Consider the following 13,747-nt stretch of genomic DNA (forward strand, 5'->3'; position numbering starts at 1 on the left):
TCCTTTAGCTCTTACATATTATGTTCTGTGACTACAAAAGATATACTCTTGGGAAAATTTTAAACTTTTAGTAGAGGTGGGTACCTGGTCTGTGGTATTCATACACTGAGAATGTAGCAGGACTACGGAGTCCAACCCGAAAAAGTTCAAAGACTCGGAATCGAACACAAAGGAATTCATCAGAAGGAATCTGTTTAACAAGTTTAAGAATTTAAAGAAATCACACAGAAAATTTAGCATCATCAAATATCTTTTTAGGCTGCATGATCTTAATCACAGCAATAAAAAAATAAATGAAGACTTACTGAATTCAGCTGCAGAATTACATGCCCATCTTTGATTTGGTAATTTGTTAATAGTCGATCAACCCCATTGGTAAGCTAAAGGAAGAAGGAAAATAAATTTAATTTTATCTTGCTTTTACTTTGTCATACAGTTATGGCACATCATTTATAGGGCAACAATATGGTGTATGGATAGAGTAGTGAATTGGAGGTCAGGAAGATCTGAATTCAAATTCTACCTTAGTTATTAGTTGAGTAGTCCTGGACAAGCTACTTAAGTGAGAAAAATAATGCCATTTACCTCCTAATGTTGTGAGGAACAAATGAGACAACATTTGTAAGGTATTTATAAACCTTAAAATATATAGAATTCAGCTTTTAAAGAAGAGGGAGAGCTATATAACTTTTCTTTATGACTTTTGAAAAAGTCCCATTTCATTTACACAGATCTTTACATACTAGGCATGCAGATTGACCACAAAAACAATCATATCTAAAATGGAATTCTGCCATGTATAGCAAATTTCAGCTAGATTTATGGAACAGAACTCTCTATCATCTTTAATTGGTTCCAGGAAAACAAGGTGAAATAATTTTGTGGGACAATTGACTTCCACAGGAACACTATTATAAGAGAGTGATTGGCCAAATGACATCACTGAGGGATTATTGCAATTTTATAGTGAGGTTTTGGTTATAATGTATTAACAAATATTGTGAAATAATGTTGGTCTGGGCAATTTTATATGGGACTACACCCAAGTACTGAAATTCTAGGAAACAACAGGCATCTTTAAAAACAATTTAAAAGATGGAGCCAAGTTGTTGGAGAGGAAGCAGTAGAGTCTAGTTCTCTCCCTATTCCTCTTCAATAAAGATTTATAGAATGTACCAGACTGAATTCTGATCGGCAAAGCCAAAAAGTCACAGTGAGTCAATTCTTCCATCCCAGAGACGCTTAGGGAGATGGATAAAGAATTGAATTTGGGGGAAGTCTGAACCTGATTGCACATGGTATAGAGCATTCCAGTGACCAGGGGCTGAGAGGTGGCTGAAACAGGACACCGAGAAGAGATGTCTAAGGATCCCTAAGCAGACACTTAGTCCAAGAACAGATACCATTTGGCAGCTCTGTTAAAAGTAAAGAGGAGTGATTGGAAGCACAGCCTTAGCTGTGTTATTAGTATAATGAACAGATCCAGACCAAACGAGAGACAGCAATTCAGTAGCTCTGAATCTAGAGGGTCTATCAGCAAGCCAATAGTTATTGAGTCAAGCAACAGTTTGCTAAAATTCTCAACCATAAATAAACCAATAGACTCAAACATGGGGCAGAAACTTGCAGAACTCATACCTGGAGAGCAGTAAACACACCTCCCCTCAAATTATGCCACTTTAGGAACACTGAAATCTTGCAAGCCCTCCAATCATGAAAGCTGCAAAAGGACATACAGGCCAGACAATCCCTACCCTCTAGAAGTATGCGGAAACAAAGTCCAAAGTCAAAATGTAGCCAGAAGAATGAGCAAACTAAAAAAGAACACAAATTTAAAGAGCTATTTTGGTGACAGAGATGCCCAAGACAAAAATATAGAAGAAAAGAATGAATTGAAAAAAATGTAAAGCAAAATCTCAGAGATCAATGCAGTTTGGACACAAGTCAAACAAGAATTTCTTGAAGATTTAAAGCAAGACTGAAAGAAGGAGCTTAAAAATTATTTTAAACATCAAATGAGAGCAGTAAAGGAAAGAATGAATAAAGAAGTAAAAACTAGGGAAGAAAGACATGAAAATAGAAGTAATACCTTAGAAAAAAGATCTAATAAATCTTACTGAAGAAGATAATTCTTTGAAAATTAGAATTGGCTAAATAGGTTATGACTCTATAAGGCATCATGAAATAATAAAAGCAAAGTCAAAAGATTAAAGAAATATGTCAACTGTTTTCATAGGAAAAACAACTGTCCAGGAAACAGATTGAGTAGAGATGACTTAAGAGCTAATTGGATGGACTACCTGAAAAGCCATTGCCCCCCCCCCCTAAAAAAAAAGAGCCTAAACATCATATTTCAGGAAATCAAAAAAGAAAGCTGTTCAGATATCTTAAAATTCGAGGGCAAAGTAGAAAACAAAGGAATCCACCAATCACCTTCTGAAAGAAATTTCCAAATGAAAACTATCAAAGATATTATATATAATATAATTCATTCTCAGTCAAAATCAAAAGCTCTCAGGTCAAAGAAAAAATTTTGCAAGCAGTCAGAAAATAAGAATTCAAGTATCAAGGATTCATAATCAAGATCATACTTCAAGTTTTAAGGAGCTATAAACAAGATATATAAGATTTTGCAACCCCTACCATAAAAGAGCAGAAAACACGAAATATGATATTCTAGCAGCCAAAGGAGGTATGCTTATAATCAAGAATAACCTATTCAGCAAAAATGAGTAAAAATATGACAAAGGAGAAATAGATTTTTAATAAAATAAAGGACCTAAAAGCATTCCTATTGAAAAGATCAGAGATGAGTAGAAAATCTGACATAGAATCACATGTATCAAGAGAAGCATAAAAAGGCAAACATGTATGAAGAATCATACGGGAATAAAGGACATTAAACTGTTCATATTCTTATATGGGAAGGTGATAATCTGAACTTTATAATCAATAAAAGATCATAGAGGATATCTAATTAGACAGGGGGCCTGGGTGGGATCCTATTGTAGGTTGGATGATTTTAAAACAGAATGGAATAGGTGAAGAAGAAGAAGAATGCATTGAGAGAGGGCTGAAAGAGAAGAAAATGACCAAAAAAAAAATTTAAAACAGAATGGAATAGGTGAAGAAGAAGAATGCATTGAGAGAGGGCTGAAAGAGAAGAAAATGACAAAAAAAATCTTGCATAAATAGGGTGAGCAAAGAGAAGTTTATGCAGAAAAAAAAAAAGGATCAATGGGATATAGTGGATAGCACTTGAATTTCACTCTTATCTGAACTTAAAGTAGGAGAAAGACACATACACAGATAAGTACGGAAACACAGCTTACAACAAGAAAATAGAAAAGAAGGAAAGGGAAGAGAGTGTAAGGGAGAAAGTGAATTAGGGAAGGTATTAGTCAGAAGCCACTAAACTCTTAAAGGAACAACAAAGAGGAAAAAGAAGGACAAAGAAATACACAGTAATCATAACTGTGAATGTGGATGGGATGAACTCATCCCCAAAATAGGAAAACATAGCAGAATATATTAGAAATCCAAATTCAACAATATCCTGTTTACAAGAAACACACTTGAAACAAGAAAGATACTCAGAGTTAAATTAAGGAGCTGGAACAGAATTATGATGCTTCAGCTAAAGTAAAATATGAGTAATACAAATTGTGATCTCAGACAAAGCAAAAATAAAACTAATCAGAAGAGCTAAACAGAAATTAAATTTTGCTAAAAGAGACCATATAAATCCTAAACATATATGTAGCAAATGGCATATTTATATTCTTAAAGGAAAAGTTAAATGAGTTACAAAAGAAACAATAAAACTATAACAGTGAGGGACCTCAACTTATCTCTCTCAGACACAAATAAATTGAACCAAAAATAAACAAGAAAGAAATGAAAGACTTGAATAGAATTATGGGAAAATTACATATATTAGATCTCCAGAAAATATTAAATGACAATGGAAAGGAATATGCCCATTGTTGTATTGGCCACATACTAGGGCATAAAAGTCTCACAACAAATGCAGAAAATCTGAATTATTCAATGCCTCTTTTTCCTACCATAATGTAATAAAATTACCTTCAACAAAAGTTCTTTAAAACAATTAATATTAAATTATTAAATATTGAATATTTAAAATATTTATATAATTTAATGTTATAGTATAATAAAAAATATTTAAAACTATTATTTAATTTAATCCTAAATAATGGGCTGGCCAAAGAACAAATTGTAGAAATAAGCAACAACTTCATTAAAGGCAATGACAAAAATGAGACAACATACCAAAACTTGTGGGATGCAGCCAAAGCAGTATTTAGGTAAAATTTCATTTGTTGAAATTCTTCCATCAATTAAAAAAAGGGTAGATCAATAAATTGGACGTGCAACCATAAAAAACATTTGAACATTCAATATATTAAACATAAAATAAGCACTGAAATAGAAATTCTGAATATCAAAGTAAATTTACAAAATTGAAAATTTTTAAAAATTGAAATTAAAAGTAGATTTTTAAAAAATACATAAGCCATTAGCTAATTTGATTAAGAAAAAAAAGAAAAAAAATGAAAATTTCAGTATAAAAAATTTAAAAAGCAATTCACAATCAATGAAGTAGAAATAAGACAATTATTAAAAACTAGTTCACCTAAAATCTATGCCCCACAACCCACTTGAAAATTTAAATGAAATTAGTTAATATTCACAAAATATAAATTGTCAAAATTAATAAGACAGGAAATATAATACTTAATAATCCTATCTTAGAAAAGAAATTTAAGCTATGAGTGCCCGAAGAAAAAAGCTCTAGGACCAGATGAAATTTTTTGTGAATTCTGTCAACATTAAAAAAAAAATTATAATATTACATAAACTGTTTGAAAAAAAGAAGTAAAAAAGGATCCTATTAAATTCTTCTATAATTGAAATCAATAGTTTTAATATATAAATCAGAAAGTGCCAAAACAGAAAGAGAAACTATAAACCAATTTCTGTAATAAATTTTGATGCAAAAATTTTAAAACAAAATAGAGAAAAAGAATGTAGTAATATATCACAAAGGTCATATACATATACTAATCACCAGCCTGGACTTATGTGAAGAATCATGAGGTTCAGTATTAGGAAAACTATAAGCATAATTGTCCATTTCAATGACAAAAATCAATAAAATATTATTATCTTAATAGATAAAAAAATTCTTTCAACAAAATGCAATACTTATTCCTATTAAAAACACTAGAAAGCACAGAAATTCCATCTATACAAAAATTTTATAGCAGTTTATTTTGTAATGACTAAAAAATTGAGAAGATGCCTATCAATTGGGGAATAATTAAACAAGTTATGTTATATAAATATAATAGAATACTATTGGGCTGTAAGAAATGATAAAGGGAATAGTTTCAGAAAGACCTGAAAAGTCTTAAAGCAAATGATGTAACTTGAAGTGAGCAGAACCATGGGAACAATTTATATAGAAACAGAATTATTGTAAAGATAATCAACTGTGAGAGTAACTAATCAACACAATGACCACCACAGTTTCAAATTTTCATGATAATTAAAAAATGCTCTCCAAATTCAAATAAAGAAGATATGGACTCAGAATGTTTTTGTTTGTTTTGTTTTGTTTTGTTTTAGCCTGCAGTTCATAAAGAAATTTGTTTTGCATGACTTCATATTTATAATGAATTTTCTATTTCTTGCCTTCTCAATGATTAGGGAGTAGGTTGGGGGTAGAAAACAATTTGAAATTTAAAATAAAACTGAATTTCTTTTTTAAAATAACAAGCATAGTGAAATAGAAAAATGTTGAAAATGTAAACAGTTGTTGGGAAAACAAGAAAGTAGTCTAGCAAAAAATAGGTACTAACACCTTACCTTACATATCAATATAAATCAAACTGGGTTTAGACATGATTTAGACATCAAAGATGATAGCAAATTAGTGAAGCATGGAAGAAATTACCTCTGATATATGAATAGGGAGAATTCATGATAAAATGAGAGGTTATGAGATTCTCAAAAGGTAAAACTGATCATTTTAATTACATAAAAGCAAAATTTTTGCACAAATAAAACCAATGTAGCTAAAATTAAAAGAAGTTGAGGGAAATGTTTGCAGTAAGCTTCTATAATAAAGATTTCATTCTAAAGTATTTAAGAAAAAACTATTTCTCAATTGAGTAAAAAATATATAAATAGACAATTTTCAAAGGAAAAAATACAAGTTATCTAAAACCATATAAAATGCTATAGAACAATAATAATTAGAAAAATGCAAATTAAAAATAATTCTTCTGTACCACCTTACATCGATCAGACTAGCTAAGGATTACAAAAAGGGAAAAAAGACAAAAGGATGTGGAAAGTTAAGTATAATAATACATTGTTGATGGAGCTATAAACTAGTCCCACTAATTAGAAAGCAAATTGGAGCTATACTTCAAAAAGCTAATAAACTATATACTCTTTAACCCAGCAATACTGCTACTAGACCAGTACCATAAAGAAAAAATTTTTTAAAGGGAAAAGAAGTCATATGTACCACATTTTTTATGACAGTTCTTTTTATAATAGTAAAGAATTAGAAGCTGAGAGGATGCTCAGCCATTAGAATAGCTGAATAAGTAGTCGCATATGAATTTCAAGGGATAATATTATGCTGTAACAAATGATGAAGGTAATGTTTTTAGGGAAAAAACTGAGAAAACTTGTATGAACTCATTCCAAGTAAAGAGCAGAACCAGGAGAATAATTTATAAAACAACAACTATATTGTAAAGATAATCAGTTTTGAAAGACTTAGTAATACTGATCTATTCACTGACCAATCACAGTTCCAAAGGACTTAGTATGAAAAGAGTTATCCATCTCCTGATAGAGAGCACTAATAGTGCAAATTGAAGCATATTTTATTCTCTTTTTTTTTTTTTATTTTTCAGGAAATGACTAATGCAAAAATTTGTTTTGTGTAATTACATTTTTGTAATGGGTATTGCTTTTCTTGCCTTTTCTTTTTTTCTTTTTTAATTAATTTTTATAATTATAAATTTTTTGACAGTAAATAATGCATGAGTAATTTTTTTATAACATTATCCCTTGTATTTATTTTTCCAAATTTTCCCTTCCTTCCCTCTATTCCCTCCCCTAGATGACAGGCAATCCCATACATTTTGCATGTGTTACAGTATAACCTAGATACAATATGTGTGTGTAAATCCAATTTTCTTGTTGCACGTTAAGTATTGGATTCTGAAGGTATAAGTAACCTGGGTAGATAAACAGTAGTGCTAACAGTTTACATTCAATTCCCAGTGTTCCTTCTCTGGGTGTAGTTGTTTCTGTCCATCATTGATCAACTGGAAGTGAGTTGGATCTTCTTTATGTTGAAGATATCCACTTCCGTCAGAATATATCTTCATACAACATTGAAGTGTACAGTGATCTTCTGGTTCTATTCATTTCACTCAGCATCAGTTGATGTAAGTCTCTCCAAGCCTCTCTGTATTCGTCCTGCTGGTCATTTCTTACAGAGCAATAATATTCCATAACTTTCATATACCATAATTTACCCAACCATTCTCCAATTGATGGGCATCCATTCATCTTCCAGTTTCTAACCACTACGAAAAGGGCTGCCACAAACATTTTGGCACATACGGTCCCTATCCCCTCTTTAGTATTTCTTTGGGATATAAGCCCAATAGTAGCACTGCTGGATCAAAGGGTATGCACAGTTTGATAACTTTTTGGGCATAGTTCCAAGTTGCTCTCCAGAATGGCTGGATTCTTTCACAACTCCACCAACAATGCATCAGTGTCCCAGTTTTCCCACATCCCCTCCAACATTCATCATTATTTGTTCCTGTCATCTTAGCCAATCTGACAGGTGTGTAGGCTTTTCTTGCCTTTTCAATGGGGAAGGGAGGAGAAGGACAGAGGAAGAGAATTCAAAAAATTAAAATAAAACAAAAATGAATTTTAAAATAATTTAAAATGTGATTAAATTAAATACATTATAAACATTATAGCCCATAAAAATATGTAACTGAAAACTCTGTCAATATTTACAGCATTTAAGTCTTCTGCATTTGCACCAATTCCAGTAGGCAAAGCTATGTCCATTACAGCATGGGAAGATCCAGATGATGATTCTTTTTCATTGAGCTTGTAGCTAAATTGGATAAGAAATTAAATATTTTAGTAGATAAACTACCTCAGGAAAATGAAAAACCTACCTCTCCTTTTGATTATGAACTTTTAAACTCATTCTCATTCTTCATAAGCTATAGTGTAATATGGCAAAATTGGATGGGATTTGTAATCAACAGATCTGAATCTGGCTTAGAGCCCTGTGAGCCTGGGACATTCATTTCACTTCTATGTGCCTCAGTTACTTCATATGTGAAATGGAAATTATAATTCATATATAATTTACTTCATAGGATTGTTATGTGAACCTAATGTGATAATGTGAAATGTTTTGTTAATTTAAAAGCCCTGCATAAATGTAAACCAGTATTATAAAGGAAATGTCTAAATTAAATTTGAAAATTAAAATAAAGAAATGTTTTTAAGGCCTAGTAGTTAATGAAACTATTTTATTATGATAAAGAATGAATTTTGATTCATTGTTATCTTACTATAGAAAAGTAATAAAGTAGGAAGGTATTTTAATTGGTATGTTAAAGGTGGAAGTGATGACAGGAACAGTGATTCTTGTCTATTAGGGTATGAGGTCTCTTTTTTAATATCAAAATAAATCTTGTAGATCTCTTCAGGTTGGTATTTGAACTATTGTCATCTATTGAATTAGGAGGCAATGTGGTATAGTGGAAAGAGAACTGAATTTGGAGTCAGGGGATCTGCATTCAAAGTATTCGAAACAAAACAAAAAATGTTTTTCTATCTGCTATATTATGCTACCTCTTTGACTTTAGGCAAGTCTTTAGGCTTCATTTTCCTCAAGTGTAAGATAAGAAGAAAATCTATGATTGAGAAAATACATAATAACATAAATTAATCCAGTAACACTTTTGAATTAATTTATAGTTTATTAATCAAAATACATTTAAAAGTTTTCTATATGAGGCATTCAGTCTACAGAAGATATAATCTATTCTTTAGACTGTCTACAGAAGTTAGATTTATTTGCTTTTTTATTTTAGTCATTTGCTGAGATTAATGCCTTATAGTAACTCTGCAGGCTTCCAGGGATTCATGGTTCACAGATTAGGAGTCTCTGCCTCTGGCTCTAAGGCTCAGAGTATAGAGTATGTTTCATAGAATGTGAGATTTGGAAGTAATTCCAAGGGTTAGAAGGTAAAATCTAAACTTGTTAAAATGGTGAAGAACTTTAGAGTTCATTTTATTATCAACTCATTTTAAAGATAAGAAAACTTGAGGGTCAGAGAGGCAAAATGAGTTTTCTCAGGTACCACACAATTGCTTAGGTGCAAAACTGAGAGTTACAGTTTTCCTGGTTCCTAACCAAGAATTGTATGCCTAAATGTCAGAGTCAAAAGACAAGGTTGTTGACATCCAGCCTTCTCTGACAGTTGGGACAGGCTCTCTAAGGTAAGGATTTGATTTTAGTTTGTAAATTCTCTAGCTAATGAGAGTCAATCCTATGCCTTTCCCAATTAACAATTTAAAGGCACACCTGTAGGACACCTCAGCCTCTCCTGGCTGGAGTGAAGTGTTTGTGGAAAAGCTAATTAGTTCCAGTTCACAAATGCAAACTCTTCTGTGAGCCATACCCAAAAGGGGCCCCGGAGTTGTGGGCAGAGTTTCTATGAAAAGGTTGCTGGAGCCCTTATGACTGGTTTCCATGGAGAATGTTTAAACTGTGGAAAAGGAGCCTTCTTTTCAAAGCTTTCAGGGCTGGTGCCAAAGATGGCGGGACTCCTCCCTCAGGGCAATTTTGTTCTGGGAGAAGGAAGAGTGGCAAGGGGGTAGAGAACTGCCTTTTCTTTCCTTGTGAACTTGCCAGAGGAGCTACAAAGAGAGAAAGTGGCAGAAGAGGTCCTTCTGGCCATAATGCTTGTGTGACAGTGTTTTTAATCTGGAGAAAGATCATCAGGAAACTGGAAGGGAGTTTCTGACATGAACGGCTCAGTTACTTTTGGAATTCACTCGACCTAACTTTTGTGTCAGAGCCAAAACCACATTCACTCAGCCTTCATTGAACACATTGTCCCAAAGTCATAAAAATCAAAAGATAACACTTTAATATAATGAAGAATCACATTTTTATTGGCTCCCTGTCCTGATTTTCACAATAGGCAATTAAATTTCTTTGGTAATCAAGGTCCTTGTAACTCACATTTCTAGAAGGCAGAACAGCTGGCAAACTACTTTCACATGAAAATTCTATGAAGTAGGCAATGGGAGGATTTTTTCCTCATTTAACAGTCGAAGAAATGGAGGCTCAAATAGACAATCCAAGAGAGGATTTACTTAAGATCTTATGGTTTATTTGGCTCCTATTTATAAATCTTTAATTCTAACATATTTGTTGAGTTAAACATAAAAACATATAATTTTCCCCATATCTTCAAAGAATCTCAAGGCAATGAAAGGAAGCTGTCATTCAAACATTTATTAAGCACCTATTATGCACAGGCACAGTGCCATAAGGGATCAGGGGGCTAGCCCTGGACTCAAGAAAGTCTGGGTTCAGATCTTTCCTATGTTGCATGCTTGGAGTAGGTTTGTTTTTAGTTTTGTGTTTATTCAATTGTCTCTGATTCTTCATGACCCCATTTGTGGTTTTCTTGGCAAACCTTGGAGTGGTTTGCCATTTCTTACTCTAGTTTATTTTACATATTAGGAAACTGAAGTAAACAGGGTTAAGTGACTTATCCAGGATCATACAGTTAGGAAGTATCTGAAGCTGCATTTGAACTTAGGTCTTCCTGACTCCAAGTTTGGTGCTCCATCTACTGCTCCACTTCACTGTCCCATTTATTGTATCACAAGAACAAATTGCTTAAACTTCCAGAATCCTCAGGCAGTTACTTAAGACTGTAAATTAGAATGTAGCTGATGTTTACAGGAGTAGGGATTAGAGGATGGGTGGGATTCAAGATCACTAGAAGGGCCCATGGATTCAGAATTCTGAAATTCCTTTTTCTGACTATAACCTCTTGTTGTACTTCTCACTATATCCTTCTTCTCTTAACCTCATCTACTTGATCCTCCAGTCCCTTAACCTTTCATACTCTCTCCTATGGCTGCATTTGCCTCCTTTCCTAATCTTGATCCTCAAGTTCAACATTATATTCCATTTTGCTTTTGACTCTCTTGACCCTTTTTCTTATCACTATTCATTTCTTTTATATTTCTATGTGCAGTATATATTGTAGCTAGGATATACTATAAGATATTTAATATGTATGGGAATGCCTGCCATCTAGGGGAGGGGGTGGAGAGAAGGAGGGGAAAAATTCAGAACAGAAGGGAGTACAAGGGATAATGTTGTAAAAAAAAAAAAAAAAAAAAACAAAAAACAAAAAAAACAAAAAAACAATTACCTATGCATATGTACTGTCAAAAAAAAAGTTATAATTATAAAAATTAATATAAAAAATAAATTATATTTCTATGTGCAGGAACTGTCTCATTTTGTTTCCTTTTATCCCTAGGAAGTAAGCACTCAATACAGATTTGATGTCAGGTTTGAATTCTACACCAGGAATCCCTCATTCTAAGGGACTCAAAGGTTGAGAGACAAAAAAACCTTTCTCTGCTCTCATGTATCTAACATTCTACCTATCACCTGTGAAGACAATTTAGGTATATTGATTATATAACCACCTTTAAGTAGTGTTGGCCCCTACTTCTTACAGCATACCTAACTTCTATATTCATCTTTCTCCAGACTAAAAGTCTGACTTTTTCCTATTTATTTTCCACTTTCAAATAATATTTGCTCGGGTTGCATCACATGACTTCACTGCAACTTTGATTCTGAACATTCAACATGTGCACTTTGCACTGTGTATACATGAATGCTGTCAGAAACACCTTGGTTCAGATTTGAGACAGGATTGAGTAAAAATTTCTTGGGCAAAAAGGGATCTCAAGAGGAAAAAATTTAAGAAACCCTAGACTAACATGACATTTTAGGAGACTTCCATTATGATAATCTATGTTCTTACAATTTCTCTTCTGAGATGTTTCTTAGGTTTAATATTTCACATTCTACTTTGTAATATTCTAAGTTCATAGTTCCTTTCTCCATTAGCAATGTGGCTCAGCAACTAGAGCACTAGGACTGGAGTTAAGAAAACTTGAGCTCAAATTTGACCTCAGTTATTTACTAGCTGTGTAACTCTGGGCAAATCACTTAACCCCATTTGCCTCAGTTTCCTCCTATAAAATAGAGATGATAATAACAGTGCTGATGAACCAGGACTATTGTGAGGATAAAATGAAGTAATATCTGTAAAGCACTTACTTAGCATAATACCTGGTACATAGTAAATACTTAATAAACACTTGTTTCCTTTTCTTTTAGTTTAAATATTTCATGATTACAAGTACTTTGATAGAGAAGAGAATATAGTTGGCTAAAGGAGAAAATCAACCCTGTAACTTCTATTTATAGGAAAGGAATTGACCTTACCTGGCACAAGCTATTATGAGTTTATCTCCCGATTCACTAAATCTTCCATAGCTGTCAACTAACACAAAAAACAATAGATTTATTTAACATAATTTTCTTAAGTTATTTAGGAAACAAAAAGTAAACATGGTCATTTGCATAGTAGCCAGTGCTTAATAAATTTTTGCTAAATTGAGTTGTATTTTATATTCAGGTCTCTTAATAAATATTATATGATATGAAACCTATGTTGTTAGGAAAATGATAATAAAGTTTAATAGAAATTTATGGGTCTAGAAGAATAAGAACTTTGCCTATTTTCCCCCTTTTTATATCTGAATATAGACTGAATTTTCCAGGGTTTTCTTCAGCCTTATGACCAAACCTGGGATTAGATTCTACCTACCACTCATCTCTTGACTTCTGTCTTAGCCACAAGAACTTAAGGCAGGCCTTCAAGGGAGATCCTTGTGCCATCTATTCAGCTATATTCCTCAGTGGATTTCTTTCTAACTACTTACACTCTTTTTGAACTTATTCCTCAATATTTAGCCCATTCTCATCCCCCAATAGTCTTCCCATGTTAGTGATTCTCAGTTCTCAGCTCTAGTGTTCAAAGTCCAGGCGCCATTTCCAACTTCAATCAACCTCACCCCTCCTCTCCCAATGTCCCATTACAGCCCTGCCCGTGCTTTCCATTGAGCTCTCTGGAATGCTTACTTTGTTCATAACTTTTTTTTTCCTATTTTAGAACTCTTCTTTTTTCACTTTGTCCTTTTTTCACTTTGTCCATCTTCTAGCATTCTCTGAGACCTAAATTCCTTCTAATGATACTGTTTCCCTCTACACTCTTTCGAGTACATACCTCCTGACTCACTGGTCTTATGGGAGAATTGGAATACTTTTTGTTCTCCAGTGCTTGTTCCAGACTCTCTATCTTCCACTATCACTTATATATTGTACATATTCAGTTATCTTCATATTTTTTCCATAATTACAGAGGGAATGCCTTGAGGGCAGGGTTGCTTTCCTTAGCACAGAACATGTTACATAATAAGTGATTAATATGTACTTGCTGTTCACTAAATGACTGATTAATTATGAAACCAGCTCTGGGGTCAGAAC

The 13,747-nt window shown here is 32.9% G+C and overlaps 1 protein-coding gene across 4 annotated transcripts in view; it reads right to left on the reverse strand.

The window, feature by feature from the left end:
• C5 (complement C5) overlaps positions 1 to 13,747 on the reverse strand; it is a 117,783-nt gene that overhangs the window by 15,293 nt on the left and 88,743 nt on the right. For all 4 annotated transcript variants that reach the window (XM_074292944.1, XM_074292943.1, XM_074292942.1 and 1 more), the window contains 4 exons: positions 12,644 to 12,701; positions 8,086 to 8,188; positions 306 to 380; positions 85 to 190 (listed from right to left, as the gene is read on the reverse strand). In XM_074292944.1, the coding sequence (XP_074149045.1) occupies positions 85 to 190; positions 306 to 380; positions 8,086 to 8,188; positions 12,644 to 12,701 (342 nt within the window). The remainder of the gene's footprint in view (positions 1 to 84; positions 191 to 305; positions 381 to 8,085; positions 8,189 to 12,643; positions 12,702 to 13,747) is intronic.

This window comes from Sminthopsis crassicaudata, chromosome 2 (genome assembly GCF_048593235.1).
Source record: "Sminthopsis crassicaudata isolate SCR6 chromosome 2, ASM4859323v1, whole genome shotgun sequence".
Taxonomy (NCBI): Eukaryota; Metazoa; Chordata; class Mammalia; order Dasyuromorphia; family Dasyuridae; genus Sminthopsis; species Sminthopsis crassicaudata.